General features: G+C 40.0%; 1 protein-coding gene across 1 annotated transcript; it reads left to right on the top strand.

Moving 5' to 3' along the window:
* Positions 1–385: 385 nt before the first annotated feature.
* GYG2 (glycogenin 2) lies at positions 386–16,631 on the top strand. Its single transcript, XM_075133876.1, has 10 exons — positions 386–446; positions 708–839; positions 6,539–6,680; positions 8,415–8,589; positions 9,231–9,393; positions 9,959–10,085; positions 10,995–11,217; positions 12,347–12,487; positions 14,199–14,309; positions 16,217–16,631. The coding sequence occupies exons 2-10, from the start codon at positions 833–835 to the stop codon at positions 16,376–16,378; spliced, it is 1,251 nt and encodes a 416-aa protein (XP_074989977.1). The 5' UTR covers positions 386–446; positions 708–832; the 3' UTR covers positions 16,379–16,631.
* Positions 16,632–19,054: the final 2,423 nt, after the last annotated feature.

Below are 19,054 nucleotides of genomic sequence, written 5' to 3'. Positions count from 1 at the left end.
CCTGGAAACAACGGCGGGGGATGGGGATGAGGGGGTCCCTCTCCTTCCCCAACGCCACCGGGCAGCGCGCAGGCAGCCTGCCGGGCGGACGGCCCGAGAGGAGGCGCCTCAGGGAGGTTCTCTGGAGGTCCCGCTGAAAGGAGCCCCACAGCCCCCGAGGGCAGCGCGCAGGGGACGGGACGGGAGGGAAGAGGAGAGAAGGGGAGGCGAGGCGAGGCGAGGCGAGGCCCCCCAACCCCCGCCATGACGGGAGAGCTCCGCGGGGCGCCATCGCCTGCGCCGGCCGGCCGGGGTGGGCGCTGCCGGGCGGCGGCCAGTGGAGGGGGAGTGCCGCACCGCGCCGCCAGGAGGCGCCGCGGTGCCGCCGCCGCCCCTGGGGGCGTGGGGAGGGGGGCGCCGGGCGTAGCAGGGGGGCGCCGGCCGGGCGGGCCCGGAGCAGTGGGCAGGTGCGGGGCCCGTGTCAGCCGGGGGTTGCTGGCGCTGAGCTCGGGGCTCTGCCCTGCCTCGGGGGCAGGGCGCTGCGGGGGCGCACGGCGGGGCAGGGGGCGAGAGGAGGATGGCCCCCTTCCAGTAAAGCCAGCGCCGGGAACGGGAGGGCGGGGTGGGTCGTGCCAACCCTCCCAAATGGTCTCTGCCGCTAATGCCGTTTCTCTGCTGCTGCGCAGGAGTCCCTGCGAATATAATTCACCTACCACTGTCTTCAGCAGGAAAGAGGCTAATCCCATTTCGCGATTTACCGGGCCCGCCGCGAGCAGGTGAGCTCCGTTGGCCTGGGCCTGGGCCGTGGGCCGTGGGCCGTGCCCCTGCCCGGCTGGCCCCCGCCTGCCGCAGGATGTCCGGTGAGTACCGTGGCTGCGGCCGCCGGGCTCTGCCCGAGGGGCTGCCGTCGCGTTTGGCAGCACCCCGCGTGGTTTGTCTTCAGCCGCCTCTCGGGGGCGGCGGGGCGGCACAAGCCGGTTCCCCCCCCGCCGGGGCCTTCTCCCTCCTCGCACCCCGGTGCGGGCGAGGGTCTCGGCTGTTTCGTTATCAGCAGAGTACTGTGCTGTAATTAGCAGCCTCGGGTTAGGATTTAAACCGTCTGGCTGGTGGGATGAAAGAGCTAAACTCATTTAGCCTGTACGGACAGACTGGCCTGCCCAGGCCTCCGTGCGCTTTCCTGCTGGGTCTGCGGGGTGACCGACTGGGGTGGGCTCCCTCCGCCTGAGGCAGGTCCGGAGAAACCTTTCTCGTGTCCCTTCTTACATAGCAGCGGTAGTCGTTTGTTCGGTTACCCTTAAAGTCGTGAGGAACTGGTTTAGGGCTAACCATGTGGGGTGGGTGCAGGTGCTTTTTCGGTTCTTGAATGTGCTCTCAAAACTGAGGAAGAAGTTGGGCGGCAGCCCCCGAAGTTGGGTTTGTTGAACCATTTGAAGGGTGTTGCAGACATACCTCCTCGGGAATTTGGCCTGGTAGATCCCGGGTTTGAATTCATGTATGTGGCACCTCAGTGCTGGAGGAAGATGCAGAAGGGGAGCCTGCAAATTAAAGCATTAGAGAATTGTGGTTTTGTTTGGTTTGGGTTTTTCTTTTTTTTTTTTTTTTTTTTTTTTGAAAGGAGGGTGGAAAGACTGGAAGCATCTAACTTAACATATCAAGTCCTCTGCTATCTTTGGATTGCTTAAGCAATTACTGCTAATGTTTTTCAAACTGGTCTGTTACTAGTTTGGGACTATTTTTGGGTGCTATGCGTTATGCTTATTTACATATTACAATATTGTTGCATTTGATTTTTCATAAAGATCACTTACTATCTGTTCAATAACAAAATTGCAGGGTCTTGAAGCAGAATATAACTGTTCTTAACTGAAAGATATTTAGTGAAAGCTACACAAGTCCTCTTTTGTAGCCTTCCAAGATAACAGTCGTAATCCTGTCTACTAAAATTCAGTATTGTTTTAATAAAGGATAAGAGAGAGTCTGATTTTGGATCAGGCAGAACTTCGTTAGACCAAGGGAAATATTGTGTGCCATCAAACGTCAATTTATATTCTGTTACAAAAAGATCTGTGTGAAGTGTTGGTTGTGCCACCTTCATCAGTAATGTCAATGTTTCTACTGTTGGACCAGACTGAGGAAGCATGGGAATTAAAATTGCCAGCTGTCATTTGATTACTATGGCAAGAACTGCATCTTTGCTGAAAACTTGCATAATAATTTCTGATGGTGCTCTGACATAGGTTATTGTCTGACATCATTATTCATTTTACCTACTTACAACAAAATACTTCTTGACTGCTTTTAAGGTTCTGGGTGTCAGCTGGAGCAGAGCTTGCTGTTCCAAGTGCTTCTGATACGGTTGGGCTAGGTCAGAGAAGTGAGAAGGCCTGTAGCTTTTGTTACCTTTGCAGTAGTCTTGCACATCTTCACTGAGACATGCTTCTGGCGGAGGATGCAGAGGGACCTATGTGTGGGGGGGGAAGTAACAAAACTCTTGTTAGAAAACGTGATGTGAGTTGGGGCTGTGCTATGTCATTGTCGCTCCGGATCTTGGAAAGGTGCTTGGGGCTCAGTGGGCACAGGTCCAGGCTGCGGCCTGCCCGTCCTGCAGATTGTGGCTGAAGGAGAAGGAGGGAGGTGACAAAAGAGCAACAGATGGTACCAGGGAGGAATTTAAGAAAGCAATGATACAATGTTGGATCGTATGAATGGCAGTACACAGTGGGGACCTAACCAGCCTGCTGGAGGCTTTTAGCTATTGGTTTATCTACTGTTATTTTTATGCATAAGATGGCAAAGTGTTATTTAGAATACGCTTGTAGGAAAGTTGTAGCATATGAGTCTCTGGTCTCCTATTGCAATTCTGGAGTGGGCAACTTGGCAAATTTGAGTTGTTACTCTAGCAGCCACAGCTAGAGCACATCTATCCTTTCTCTGTCTATCAGAAGAAAGACCGAAATATGTTTTAAAAGCTATGTCTAATGGATTATGGAAAAAACCCCACCCTGCTTAAACTTGTCTTGAAGCTGTCAGGTGCATGTGGTTCATTCAGTGCTCCTTACTATGAGTCACTCCTGATTCTCAGTGGGTACCTAGTGTTTGTTTATTCCCTCTCTCTTTTTTCTTTGAACATCAAAGTGAGCACAAGTGTCTGCTTGCTGGTGCAGATTCTAAATGAGGCTTTTAGCTGCCCTAGAATTGGTTTTCAGGCCTGTTGAAGAATTTTGCCTCTGGCAGTGTTGTCAGAGGTACTACTGCTATAAGTAGCATAAGAAGTTGGTGATCTTGGCTAAAAAACTGTAACAAGTTTCACATAAAATCACACTGACTGTAGTGATTCACATTGCTTCTGCTGTCTTTTCTGTGTTGCTATCTGTAGCTGCAGAGCGGGCTCTAAAATAACTCACCAAAGTTATTAGCTTGAAAATCCTTGGTTTGTTCTGAGAAACTATTGTTAGGTATTAAAACTGAGGAGCCATTGCTGATGATAATGATTTCTAAATCTGCATCTTCATGTGCTGTGTGGTATTCCAGACAAGAGAAATGAGCAGGTTTATAAATTCGTACAAAATGGTTTTAATATGATTCTAATCATACACTTACTTTTCTCAGAATTCACTGAGAGCCAATGGTATTAGCCATAGGGTTCCACAGCTTGAAAACAATTTGCTTGAAAACTTAATACTGTTCACACTAGGTGTTTTCTGTGAAAAATCCTATTGTCATTCAGCACAAAGAATTGAAAGTTATGCATAAAGCTGCACTTGACACTTAAAAAAAAAAAATCCAGTTTCAATGAATTTTAAATACCTATACCCTTGGCCTTCAAACTTAAATGTTTTGCAGCTTAAAGTCAGTGAGTGAAACCCTGTGTACATTAGTTTTAATGCAGCATTGTCCTTGATTTCAGTTAAATGGGAATTTTCAGGTGAAGGGTTTACTTTGCAAGTTTATATGAAAATCTGATCCTTAGTTTTCAGTTATAAAAATAAAACGTTTACTTATAGCGCCAAAGTTCCACAGAACTTTCTAAACAAGGCAAGTTAAGTGACGCTTCTTCCTTGAAAACAGGGATTAGATGAAAGAACAAGTAATGATACAATCTTTTGATTTTAAACTCCCTATGGATCCTTAATGGATTAGTGACATCCCTGTGCAATTTTAAAATCGCTAGGACATGCTTCTGTCTTTGTGCCAGAAATATTTTAATGTTACATGGTTTCAGTCAATAGTTTGATTATCTATTTAATTATCTCTGTAATGGTTCACTCTGTTAAGAAGGCCATAATATGTATCCCACATCTGATTCTCAAAAGAGACAATTGGTTTCTTTTCTGTGGGAGGTATTAGCAAGAGTTTCTTAGAAGCTATATTTGTTTGGCAGTTTGCTTCCTTGTGGTTCTGACCACAACTTCAGCCCAAGAGGTGCAGGCCATGAAAGCATATGTAGGATGTGGTCATTTGCCTTACTAACTTGCTGAACTATTTGATGAGTAACTTGAGTATTTTTAGATGTATTACCTATACAAAGATTCAGCTTCTGTAACTAAAAGAATTTGCAGAAGCAATAAGAAGATTGTGTTTGGTTTTGTGGTTGTTATTTATAACAGTATTTTAAGATTTAAACTTCCACTCATTTCACAGTTTGCTTTTTTTATTAACCTACCCCCCACGTTCCTCTCAGTAGTTGTTTTATTACCTTTATTTGGCTAAAGATGCCTGTTGCCTGACACAGAAGTGCTTTTCTTTGCTGATTCTTTGTGTCTTTGGAGAATAATTTTATTGCTAAAGTAGCCTTCAGTGGTGTTTTGTTTTGGGTTTTTTTTTTATGTATGCTTGTATTTATTAATTTAATCTTTTGGAAAATTGCAGTAGGAGCAGTTTACTTGCACAACTGTCCTCTTAAACCACTCATGTAAGCAACTCCTTACTCATTCTTTTCTGGAACACCCATAACTTGCTCGAGCTGTTATGATAACAGGAGATTTGAAAGCTCCTTTTTTCATTTGCTTCTTCTGGAAATTGTGATTAAAAATGTTACTGGAGTTTGCTTAGCTAAGGGATCTGCAAACTATTTTAAGTTTGGATGGATGATTCTGTTTTTTTGGCCAAGTTTAACACTACTGGGATTCTCCTGAGGTGCAGGGGTCCATTGCAATGTCAGCAAACGTAAGGTGTATGTGCTGGATTCGACTTCAGGTCTGGCTGGAGATGAGTGGGAGGTAGGGCAAAAAGAGGGGAGGAAGACAGCATACCAGTGGGTCTGTGCTTCGCTCTGGATTTGGAGGACATGAAAAATGAAATACTTAGTACCTGGGAGCTTGTCACAGCCACCAAACATACTCCATTGCATACTTCGATGTTAGGTTAAAGGTTTGAAGTCATTCATTTTGGCAGTCTCTGGCTGAGGCAGCCATGAGGTCATTTATTGGGTTCTCTGCAACTAGTTCTGTGAGATTCTTTCCTTGTGTCTCTCACAGAGCCTGGAAACTGTATGACAGGGTGTTTTTGTTGCTGTTGTTGTTCGGTTGTTTTAATTTATTTAGCATAAATTGCTTGTCCCTTAAGATGATGGTGGTTTTAAACAAGTAGTTCAACACAAGTATTTATTGAAGCTCTGCAGAGCTCAGGGGAATTCCCCTCATCTGTGTGACCCGCTCATCTTGTTCTGGTTAATTTTGCAGCCTAGAAAGCTGAGGTCTTCCTTCTGCTCTGAGGATGCTGTTCACCTTGCTGAATCATAGGTTCTGGCTCTCCCCAGGAGAACCCTGATAACAGTGATTCTGTCAGAGGGCAGAGCTGAAGAAGCAGCCCCTGGTGATACTGCCAAGGCCTGGTATCTCTACAAAATACATTACGTCTGCTATTGTGCAGGAGTGTAGCTTGCTTTCTTTTTTATTGTAACTTTTTTCCTATGTGTTTCTTGACAATGAGAAACATTCCTAATTTTCTTGGAGTTACTTGAGGTAGGGATCCTTAGCTTCTGGGAGGTGGACCAATCCCAGTAGCAGTTTCTCTGCATTTGTTCAGCCAGCACCAGTTACTCCCATACAAAGAGGACAGAGCAAAGAAGAACGCCTGTTAGGTTGATTCAGTGAGGTCATGGAAAGAAAGACATTTCTGGCTAATACTTAACATCCTGTTTTGTTCCTTAGCTTTTGGCACTGTATAAACAGGAACATTTTTCTTATCGGTTGTATTATACTATGTTAGTTAAATGTAAAATCTAAATATTTACAGATCGGCTTTTTTGATTGACATTATGTTTAGGCAATAAGACTTGGGGAATTATTTGTTTAAAGTTAGTCCAAAAACTTCATACCTGTTATTATGTAAATCGGACAAACAAAAAATAACAAAATTCAAAAACATCCTGTTCACTGGATTTTCTATTGAGTTGTGTCTTCTGAGGGAGTTTGGGAAAGAAAAGAGCTTATCACAGGAACTGCAGGTTGTTACAAGCTGCAGCCTGTTGGTTAGCTGGAGGAGGGAGATTGTAGGAACCTGCCAAAAGAGCTTATGTTAAAGCTGTAAAGTGACTCTTCTCAATATTTGCTCACAGTAACGGATCAAGCCTTTGTGACCCTTGCCACTGATGATGTGTACTGTCAAGGCGCTCTGGTTCTCGGACAGTCGTTGAGGAACCATATGACATCTAGAAAATTGGCAGTACTAATTACACCAGAGGTTTCCAGTGGGATGAGGTAAGGATTCATGTATTTTTAGAGGTTGATAATATGGGAGAATAAACAACAGCATGAAAGATTTTAATAGGCTTTCTGTGGATTTCATTATGTTTAGAAGTTCCCCCTTGGCTAGTGATTTCTGAGACGAGTCCCAAATAACATCCATGATAAGATCGTAAGCCTAATAAGAATTCACTTGCAAAAAGTAGAACTTGTGGCTGGAAGTTGTCTTAAGCCCATAATTGGGAAGTTAGGAATTAAGGTTTTAACGTCTTGCTTTTGAGCCGAAATAAAGGCACTACTGTTTTTTTCCCCAAGTGTTTCTCTTTTAGAAAGAGCAAGATACGTAACCACCTGTGACATCAGAACTCTCCAAAAACCTTAGGGGCTCAGTTTCAGATGACTAATCTTCTTAAAATATTGGTGCATGGCTATCTGGATGTGAAATTAATTTATTTTTGCTTCCTCTTTTTTTTTTTTTTTTTTTTTAAATCACTTTCCAGTTTGGGTTGTGATTCTACAGGCACTACAGAATTGCATGTACAGAAATCTCATTAGATCTGTTGAACTCAAGCCCTGTTATTTGGAGGACTGTGTTGCTTATTAAAAGGAACATGACATGCCATAGCCACTTAAACTCTTAGTTCTGCTATGGCTTAGGAAGTGTGCAAGCTCCTGATTTCTGTATGCCACGTGAAAGTATTTTCAGTGCATCTGGCTCAAGAAACATATTTTCCCATTTTTGCTGTGATTAGATGTACAGAAATCTGTTTTTACAGGTTTTTTAAAGTATGGATTTTGTCAGAACACTGTAACCTTCCTGAGGGAATACTGTGTACATTTGACACCTGGGTGGATACTAAGTCCATCAATTTTTTCATCCCCATTCAGTGGGGGGGAAAGACCTTTATAATGTATTTTTTAATCAAGGATAGCATTTAAAAAAAAGTACATCACTGAACTATGCTTCTAAAAATCTGTACCTACTCTTTATTCTTTCCCAGTTAACTCCTGTCTCTTGAAGATCAGTCAAGCAAAAGCTAATGACTCTGAAATCTAGATAATCAGAACAGGCTTTTCTTTTTCTGTGCTTGTATGACATCCAGGACTTTGTAGTTAATAGTGTAATGTAAATAAATAAGCTGTGTTTAAAAGACTTTTTTCTTGTGTTTTGAAGAAAAATTACCTACTTTGGTATCACCTATAAAATTCTTACGAACGATATGCATTGAAAAAAGATGTCTGTCTTAAAGTCTCATTTGAGATGATTTGTAGTAGTGAGCAAGTATATATTGCTGGTTTTAAAAAGTGCAGTTTTGAAGCTGCGTTTACTTGGGCATAATAAGTGCAAATGACTGTGCAGGCCACATCCTGTGCAATGCACTGGCAACACAGTATGGTGGTGTTCTTCAGAGACAATTGTGCAGGATGAAAGCTGCTTTAATTTGGTGTTTCTATAGGAGATTAAGTAACTAAAATAAGGATTGGTTTCTCCTCCATACAGCACCTGTTGCTTTTGAGATGTGCTGGCCCCATAGTGGCAGAGGTGATGGTTTATGGCCTGATAGCTGCCACTTCAGCAGGCTCTTTACAAGGATTTTTCACTTTTGACTTCTCATTCTGACCAATCAGTCTAGCCTTTGTTATTGTCATAAAAAATGTTGTGCTGTATGTCACTGTTTTCATGCCAGAAGTGAACTCTGATGAACCTCTCTAAATTCCCTTCTTTCTCTCCGCTGCTTGCTCTGGTAGGTCTGTCCTCTGCAGCGTGTTTGACGAAGTAATCGAGGTGGATGCGCTTGACAGTGCTGACTCAGTCCGTTTGGCTCTGATGCAGAGGCCAGAACTGGGTGTAACCTTCACTAAGCTTCACTGTTGGACTCTTACTCATTATAGCAAATGTGTCTTTATGGATGCAGACACTTTGGTGAGTAGACCGGGAGCCGTGGAAACGTTTGTGTCTGTCTTAAAGAGCTACTTTGGGTGTGGATGCTTCCTCGTCAAGCAGCCTACTGGCTTATGAAGTGACCAGATTTGCTGGTGGTCATAAGGTCGCAGGAGCTCCAGCTGGCATGTTTTGGCAATGCTCACAGTTTTGCTGACTGCATAGGAATAAATGCTGTTTTGAGAGTAGCCTCAGGACTGTCAAAAGGTATCACAAACACACTCTATGCAAATGGGCTTCTGACAGATGTTTAAAATAGATCTCTGTCATACACTTTCGTTTGGACTTATTCTGGTCAGGAAGGCAGGCCAGTTTTAAAATGGAGTTATGGTATGTTATAATATTTAAAGGGACCTTCTGGAGGGTCTCTGAGGCTCATGAAGTAATTTCACAGGGTTTGTGCTTTTATCAGAGAAATCATGGAGAACCACAATTCATGTTACCTTATTATATTAAAAATAGAGGTTCTGACCCCTAGCATATTTTGCATTGCCACTGCTTTTATGCTCTGCAAGCTATATATTTGGCCAAACTAGCAATTTACTCTGTTGGTACTGATTTAGCTACTCGTTCTAGAAAAACATTTGCTCTAACAATTTTTCTTTTTTCCTGCTGTCTCTAAGGTGCTTTGCAATGTTGATGAATTGTTTGATCGAGAAGAGTTTTCAGCAGCTCCTGATTCTGGCTGGCCTGACTGCTTTAATAGTGGTGTATTTGTGTTCCGACCTTCTTTGAAAACTTACAACCTACTGCTCCGCTTTGCTGCTGAACATGGCAGCTTTGATGGTAAGGGGCAAAGCATAAGGGATGAAGTGCAAGACATTAGATTCCTTCTCAGTAAGCTGTTTTTCCATAGCTTCCATGCTATCTGGCAGAATGGAGGAAGGCAGGAGTTCTCTGGGCTTTACGTAATTGTGCCCCCACAAAAATTTCAGGTGCAGACCTTTGCCTCTTACGCTGTACTTAAGACCCGTTGACTTATTGTGGACTGTGCTTCCCAGAAGAGTGCAATGAAGGGACATTGTGTCTGAGTCTTGCTCAGTAAGTTGTAATTTTGCTGTCTGGTTTAGGAGAGAGGAAGACAGCTGATCTTCAGTCTTCTGCTCTGAGGGAGACCAAAACCCTTTCCTACTCCTTTCTTCATATATTACAATAGGACTTCATTTACACTGAACTTGCATCGGAGTGGATCAGGTATTATTCACTTGTACCTGCTCACGTGGCCATGTTGTCAAGTCCAAATTGCAGTCCCATGAACACACCAGTCTCACTCCCATCCTTGGACGTGAAATTTTGACGTAAATTTGAGTGTATGCATAATTATGGTAATACTGTTTTGTATATTCTTTAGGAGGTGATCAAGGCTTGTTGAATAGCTTCTTCAGCAACTGGGCAACAGCAGATATTGGCAAACACTTACCTTTCCTCTATAACTTAAGCAGCAGTGCTGTATACACCTATGTTCCTGCTTTCAATCAGTAAGTAGTAACACTTCTGACTGACTGTAAACCTTGTAGTTTGTTAGCAAAGATTCTATTATAAGAGAGAATAATAATGGCATATTCTCTTGATTATAAATTACAGTAGTCACAAATGATGTTATGTAAAAATCATCCAGTAGAAACGTAAATGCAATATGAATGTCTTGCATCTGGATACAGAGAGAGTCCCAGAGTTGGCTACACTGTCTCATATGTTGTTTCAGAGAAGCTTTTCTCATGTTTGAAAAGATGGAGATTACTTTAGCATTAGGTTTTGACAGCTTTACTTTGAAAGTTGTTCCCTTCTTTTCCAGTCAGTTCTATGAGAAACAGTTGGGGTTTGTAAAATTTTTTTTAAACCATTTCTTAGGTTCAACAAAATTTGTGCTGGTAATCGTATGACTTCAGACAATGCAGTTAGAGAAACTTTCCTGGCAGACGGCAAGTTGGATTTAGGGTGTGATGAATTACTGTTCCAGTTGCACAAAACACTCTTACTGGAAGATGAACTTAGGACGATGTATTTATTAGTAATTTTTAATATGGGATCAGTAATAACCAATTTTGTTGATTCAATGTTTGAAGTGGTATTTGTCTGTGAACAAAGTATGCAGGAGGACTGGCAATGGTACTGCATGAGCCTGTCATTTTCCTTCATGAACTTTTCTACTAGAATCAGCAGCTGGAAGCAAATGGCAATGCAGCCTTTTGTTTTCTGTATGCCGAACGACATACCTTAAACTAATAAGATAGAAAAAATATTAATATATGTACTCATATTGAATGTGTTGCTGTTGCAAAATGTTGAAATTGCCTCACCAGTGAGAGTAAGCATGTTTCTTTAGCAGTTTATATAGACTAAAAAAAAAAAATTTAATGTGTAGACCTGTATGTTAATCTCTACAGTTTTGGTAGAGATGCCAAAGTTGTTCACTTCTTGGGAGCAACAAAGCCCTGGAACTACAAATACAACCTTCAAACAAAGAGAGTTATGCAGGATGGCACCACGTCTGGATCGTTTCATCAGCTGTCATTTCTTGCCCTCTGGTGGAATATATACAGTGCCAGCATATTGCCTTTGTTAGAAAAACTTCAAAAGGTGGAAGAATCAGAATCTGAGGAATGCAAGGTAACTAATAAGGAGTTAGTGGGAATATGCTGGAATCACAAGAAAAATTCTGAAAATTATGTGTTTTCTAGAGGAAGGAATTACATGAAAAAACACAGTATCTGTTGATTGGTAGTAGCAGTGATTGCTTCTAGAAGCATCTGAACTAGCAGTTTAGGAAGGATTTTTAGTACTATTGGCTTTTCAAAGATTTCTCCCAGTCCCCTTCTTAATTGATGAAGAGTTTGTATGGGAATGTATGTGTACAGATGGTGCAAATTAAACACAAAGTATGATACAAATTAGCCAGAGAAGGTGATAATCTGTCTACGAAGTAGACTTTTGAGTTTTTGAAGCTAAGCTGATGTAGACCATCAAACTAGCCCTTGAACTATAGTAAAAATTACCTTTTCAGAACTACATTCTAACTTGTTTTATGAGGGTCATAACAAATAAATCAGACTTGCAAAGGTGGTGTTAATTACATTTAGGATGTTATATTCAGTACTCGTATGTCGTCAAGCATTTATTGAGCTCTGTACACTTTATTTTCTTCAGAGGAAGTGCAGTTGTGTATGGTTTCCATGAATAGAATAAAAAAATCTGTTGATAAATAGATGATTTCTTGGAGACCACCATCATAAAGTAACGAGTAGGAGAAGTACGATTTTTAATTTTGTATCCAGACATGACAATTTAGATCACTTTTATGCCTATGTAAATATTTTCTTAATGTTTTTTTTAATATTAGACTGTTACCATCATTGAACTAATTGCATAGTCTCATCAGTTGGACAATTACCATCAAAGCCCCAGAGAGGAATTTGGACAAATTGGAAAGCAGAGGAAGGAATAGGTAGTTTTTAATCTCATATTTTAGCATGCTTAAATTTTTAAGAAATTGTGCAGTAAAGAAATATTTCAGCCATGGTAACATGAAGGTGGAAATACCTGTGACATTTACCTCCTGATGATGCTGGCATACTCATGAGTGCAAAAATCTAAATTGCAACATGCTCTGAATCTGCGACCACAAAAAACTTTTTCCTTTAATGCTGAGATCCCTGTAAGGAAGTGAAACTGTTGTAAATAAGATACTAATTTCCTGCAAAATTGCATTTCAGTGGTGAGATGTTCTTGTTTTTGTTAGCACACTTTCAATGGAGTTGAAATTACACTGAAAAAGGTCAGTCCTTCTGTGGCCAATTCGCTGCAAATGCCTGTGCTTCCAGAGCAGACATACGAAATATATCCCACAGCATGCTCACCTGAGGAACTCACTTTCAAAGCTGTAAGTATGTCGTATATTACTATACGCAGTAACAAAGTAAAATGATATACTAAAATGAGATTTTTTTTAATTATGCTTCTGATCTGGGAGATTATATCTTCTTCAATTTAGCTGTAGCTGTTGAATTTTCTTGTTAGCATCAGAAATAGTCTAAAGAGTATTTATTTTCTTAATCTTTAGTCACGCATGCATGATGTTTCTGGAGGTTGAAAGTTTACATTGAGTTTTACAAAGAGATTGCTTACTGAAAGTTGTTAGCTACTTAATAAAGTGTAATATAAAAAAATTTCTGTTACCAAAGTAATCTTTTGAATATTAATACTCATGTGGATTAATATATTTAAAACTAGAATCCTTTCTATCACTCCTCTGTAGAAGTTACTGTTTTTTCTCCAGAAGCGTTGACTCGGAAAACCGTTTGCCAAATTTCTGTGATTTGGGCAACAAGGAATGTCTTAAAAGAATCCACTGATGAACTTTGCAGGGGTCCTGGTTCTTTTGTCACTTCCTGTATTTGGTGTTTCTGTTGCACTGACTCCCCTTATTTTATGCAGGAATTAAGTTGGACATAATAGCACAATGTTTCTGCAGGTGTAAGTCATTACGTGTTGTATGATAAACCATGCTACAGCAAGGTATAATTGGGAGAAAATGAAATTAATGTTCTAATGTCATCTGCTATTGAAACTTGTGGACTTCTCTCTAGTAAGATGAAAACAGTTTTTATTATGTTCAGTACTTCATCCCTTTAGACTATAGTTACTCCATAAAGTAAAACTGTAGTCTTCCTTCCTTTCTTTTCCACCCTGAATGTGGAGGGGCTGAAGGAAAACCGCAAACCTTCCAGCTATATCATTTAAGAATAATTTATTTGCAAAGGATGTGTGATCTTGTGTGCCTCATGCACCTGACTCCATTGGAAATGCTCAAACCAAATAGGGACACATTTCCAAGATGTTTGTTTCGGGCAAAAAAATCATAATGTTCACTTAAAATAGTGTCATTCAAATTTATTTTATTTTTTTAATTACTAGGATTGGTTTATCAGAAGATCAAATTGATTAGAAATTAATAGCCTGATTCTCTTCTCACTTAAGAACACCATCATTGCACTTTTTGTGGCTTAGCTTCAGTAGTCTTGTGGGATTGTTTTGGTTTTGGTGGAAAAGACTTTGAATGTGGTCTGTCTACTCATTTACTTTTTGAATCTGGCAAAGGCAAATATTTGGAGCAATATTTTTTGGGCAATCTATTTTACCTCTGTTTTGGAATTTATTGTTCTGTTCTCATTCTATACATATAAAAAGCTCATGAGTTATAGAGCAAGCTATTATCCTAAATTGAGATTTTTCTCATTGAAGTTTGGCCTTGTGAATGGTAGGCATCTACTGTAAGCTAGCTTTCCAGGCTGTTTCTGTAGTCGCTGTAGAATGACAGCCACTCTTGAACCTATTTTAGGATGAGATGAGCTGCCCTCTGGAGGTACTTATCCTAGATTGATTATAGCGGGAGCTTAGATTCAATGCCATTTTGATAGCTAAAGCTGGGTGAGATGAATTTTGTCCTTGGTGATAATGTGTTTCGTTCCTTTTCCTCCCATCCCCTGCTTTTCCCTACCCCAAGACTGAAATCGATTTGTATTGTATGAATTCTCATGTTAAGGAAGCTATGAAAAAATATTCTAATAAAACCTCAGTGGCTGTATTTTTAGCAACCTGTATGTGAAGTTGAACAAAGCGGTTCTAGCATCCATCTCTCTGAGCCTGACAGATCTTCAGAACAACTTGTATTTCATCCTGCATTTCAGGAAACCTCAGAACTGGTACATGTAGCTTTCTGCATTGTACATCTGTTAACAATTGCATGCACGTCTTTGTTGCCAACTTCATTTTGGGAAATCTCAACTAATTATGATGTAACGTGCAAATAACTTCTTGAATCTTTTAGCTATGTAATTCTTTAACGGCTTCCAATACTGGGGTATGATCCCTTTCTATCAGTTATACTTACAGTTTTTAAATGTATATTTTCCTGTGCTAGCCCCCAAGTAATAAATGCATGGTGTTAATTCTAGCTCTCCAATACTAACACAAGCAAAGTTGTTTGGGTTTTTCTATCTGTGGGTTTTTTTTTTACCTGAAGTGATGTTTCCAAGCAAGTGGAAAACGAATGTACAGTGAATCAGGCATGAAGCCTAAGCTACTAGGCTTTCCTTTGTGATCTTGCACTGCATTTGTCTGTGGGCAGTGTGACAGCAGTGCCAGACTTGGCGTTGATGGGGGTGACAGACTGTCAAGGAGTTGTAACTTGTAAGGTACACAAAACAGCCATTTTCCTAATGAGGCCTTTTGTATGATTGTGAAGCACTACAGTGAAATACTTTAAGACCGGGAAACAAAACTGTAGGTGAAACTGTAGCTCCTGTGCAGCCAGGGGTGTTTGGGCCCTAGCTAAAATTCTTCATTTCTAAAAACATGATGAGTCTTGTTAATGGCATCCAAAGCTGCTGATAAGGCTTGCCAATGGTAAAGAAAGGAATCTTCATGCATTACTGCAGTTATGTGTATACAAAGCCTGAAAATTAAAATACCAAGTATTGTTACATATTTGCATTTATAGGGAACAAGCATGCTCTTCAGAGTATTTATTCATGTTTAAGGTCACGTACACAGTGGGGCCCAGTTGGGGATACATGTGGAAGGATGCAGTTGCCTAAGCATATAGGGTCATGATGGCTGTTTGAAATACCTTACCTGGCCTGCAGGTGCAGGTCTTGCGCAAGTCCTATGCCTTATCTGCCCCAAATCGGCAGATATAATGGATATTCCAGGGCATTTAGGCAGTTTAAGCCACTGATTCCTGCCCATGAAATTCTATTCTGAAACATTTTTATATTGAATTTGTGAGGGCTTCACTGGAAGGCCATTCTGGTTGATTTCAATTTTGTTTATAACATGAGATGAGTTGTTTGCCTTTAAGCCTCTTAGAGTAGTACTGAAAGCAGGTTTTCAGTAGGTACCTTGATTAGTCCTTGTTATATTTCATCTTTATTATTGGTTATAATTGTTGGGATGTTCCGGTTTTATTGGCATTGGTCAATCATGGACACAGTTTTTCTTATTAGTCATAATTTCAACCACATAAAATACGTCTTGCATTTGTGCATCTACGATAACTTGATCTTGAACCAGGATTCACAATTTTGGATCATCATACAAAATGAACTAGTTATTGGCATAATGAATAGTGTCAATCTTTTGAATTAATTTATATGGGTAATGTGTCTCACATCTGCTAAATAATATGGATCTCACTGGAGATCAGATAAAACAAATGACCAAAAATTCTAGGAACTTAAGTTCACATGAAAGCCTGTTGAAGACAAAATTTACACAGATACATGGTTACACTTTATTGTAGGAGATATTCTACTCTAAACAGGCCGTATTTGTAATATTCTCATTGTGTTATTGCTGAGTATGCCGAGGTCTGAGTTAAGACAAGTAAAATAAATGTTTGGTATGTTCAAAGATGCTATGACAAGTAGTAAAAGCATGGGAAAATGAGATCACATTATCAAAACAAGGATGAATGTTTGAATGCTGTTTGTTTTATTGTTTTAATTGGGACTGTACAAACCAGAAGTTTGACATTTAAGGTTTAACTTCACGGCTCTGAAATGAGAACAACCAAATGACTGTTTTCCCACTATTCTGCTTCTTCCCACAGAACGAAGTCGCACATTCTGTTTCAGAGCTGTCTATTCACTTCAAACCAGAAGAACCAAGTCCAGAAGATGAACGGAGAAAATGGGAGGAAGGGCGTATGGACTACATGGGGAAAGATGCTTTTGAACATATCAAAAAGAAATTGGATGCATTTTTACATTAAGATAGAGTGTACTGTAATGGCCATCACGATCTATGTTTCTTCTATAAATGCAATCCTTGAATACTTGGCTATCTCCATAGCTTACTTGATACCAAAGTTAGAGGTAGATATAGTTCCTCATACCTTTTGAGGGAAGATTAACAGAAACAGACTCTTGTTTTATAACTGTTAAGTGTGCCTCATCTTTATTGTTATGTGTGTCTCATCTTTTTCTCCCATAGTGCCTTCTGAAGTATAATGAATGATACCCTCTGAGTTCAAACTCTCATATTTATCACTCCTTCCTGCTCCTCCCCATAGCATTCTGCAGAAACAGTCGTCAGTGTGAAACATGTTGGAAGTTGAGATTATTTCACAAGTTGAGATTATTTCAAAAGTACTTTTACCTTCTAGAAGATGCTATAAAACTATTTAAAGGAAAACCTTGTTCTTGAAACCAAGTTAACACTTTGAAGGGCCACCACAGTGTAGACTTTAATATGAGAAAAAAGTGAGGAGATGAAATCCTGGCCTCATAGGAGTCTGTGACAAAACTTTTTAATTTAAGTGTATTTAGGATTAGAAGAAATTCAGACTTTGTCTGAGATCACTAGTGGATGTTCTCCCTATTTATAGGAAGCTGCTCAGCTTCATCACCAGCGTGATGAAGGGTGGTGTAAAACTCTTAAGATAGACTGATAATGTACGTTAACCTTTTACATTGTTGCTATAGGATACTGTTGCTTCTTAAAATATTGTTAGCTTTACTTGAATATTCAGAGTTGTGTAGTCAGAGGAAGAAATGCTGACACTATGGCGTAAACCTTCTGGTGCTTTATATCAACTTGTTTACAGTATTTCAAACTGCAGTTGACAAAGGCATTCTTCTTGTTTAGCATGGCTGCGCCATATTGCAGGCAGTGTGAGTGCAACTGAAAACACAATTGGCACTTGTTTTAGTAAACAGACCCTTTGAAGATCTTTTAAACAATAGCTGTTTGTGGGTACTAATAAATCTGTGAACGTAGTTCCAGAAAAATCTACTGATGGGATTCTATTACATTAAGTATACTTATGTGGGATTGCTTTGTGAATTTGGGTATTTCGATTTGACTAATCTCAGCAAGTTTGTCTTAACAAACAAGGAAAAAGAAAGACTTTGAAAGAAAGAAGCTTGACAGGCATGCTAATATGATAACAGATTTGACAGAATTATTCATAATGCCACTCAATATTAGAATAAGAATTCTGCAGTGCTGATGCAGGACTTGAAACACGTTTCAGTCTTAATATGTCACCAATTTTGGTACACATATACCTAATGAAATAACTAGGGAATTCTGTTTAAAAAGCAGTGATGTAACATTATGCATCAGAGGGATTGCCATAGATGCTAATGAAGAAAAAGGCTGGGTAGGAAGGAAGGAATTTTTGTTTCTTTTTCCTCCATCAAAAAGGATGGGGGGTGGGGAATAACTTGGACAAATTAGGAAAGGAACAAAGGAGTCAAAAGGTCCCTTAGAGGAAGAAAAACTATCTTTGAGTATTTTAGAATTAATTTCTAATATTCACGATAGTGGATTTGCTTTTACTTCAGTGGGGTATTTCTGATTTTATCTAGTTCTTTATTTCTTATTTATTCTAAGCACTCTTAAAGTGGGAATCTCTTTGGTGGGTCTGCTGAATGCAAGCTTCTAGTTCAAGTTAGGTGTTTAGGGTCTCTGAAGTCGAAGAGAGAGATGTCCAGAAGATGATTCTTCTCAACTTCTCCACTGATTATGATCAAGGGACCCTTGATAGCCTGCCTCTCCTGTGCAGGTAACCTTCGTGTGTTAACACAGGTAGGTGCGTTCTACCTCTTGTTGTGTGTGGCCCAGTGCAGCACTATGCCGAGATTACAGCAGCTGCGTGTACTCTTACTCGTGGCATTTGATCTGCTGATTATCCCTGTTTCTTAGTGAACTTGTGCACTTCTGAAAAAGTTCTCTGTTTTATAAGCATTATCGCTAATATAATTCAAACAGTTTTTGAAGACTATATAAAACTGTAGTCAACAATGTGAACTCATGCTTCAGGCAGCTGTACTTTTTACAGTAACTACTAGATCTTACTGGGCACATTAATTAGATTATGGGAGAAAAATTACTGACATGAAATCAATAACAAAGGTTTTAAAATAGGCATATGAATGTAGTTACAGGAGCTGTCATGGAATACATTTGAAAGTGCTAATATGTAAAATAGTACTCTGTGTGGATTATACAATGTTTTGCAAAGAAATGTAGTACATTAATGTCATGGAAATAAAATAGAAATGGAAAGGAAATAAAATGGAAATGGAAGTCATATGCTTATCAGATGATGCGGAGTTACAGGTTGTTTATGTTGTGCCAGGGAGGAGTATTTGTGACTGACTAGTTACTTTAATACGTTTTTTAATTTTATTAAATTGTTTTTGAGACATTAGCACTACCTGCTGAGCAGAATTAAAAGGTGTGAGTTACAATTATTTCTACAGACATACATAGCTTTAGGATCTCTTGAATTAGCACAACAGTAGTTGGTTTATTGTGTTTCATGGAAAAGTACAGCTGTGGTTAAAAACCCTGCCTGAGTTTTTGTGTACTGTCTTCACACAAAAAACATTGAACTAGTTACAAGTAATGTAGTGTCGTAGTGGACTCTAGCACAGTACTG

Source organism: Calonectris borealis, chromosome 1 (assembly GCF_964195595.1).
Source record: "Calonectris borealis chromosome 1, bCalBor7.hap1.2, whole genome shotgun sequence".
In the NCBI taxonomy this organism is placed as follows: domain Eukaryota; kingdom Metazoa; phylum Chordata; class Aves; order Procellariiformes; family Procellariidae; genus Calonectris; species Calonectris borealis.
The sequence above is the reverse complement of the archived record's forward strand: the minus strand, read 5'-3'. Positions and strand labels throughout refer to the sequence as shown.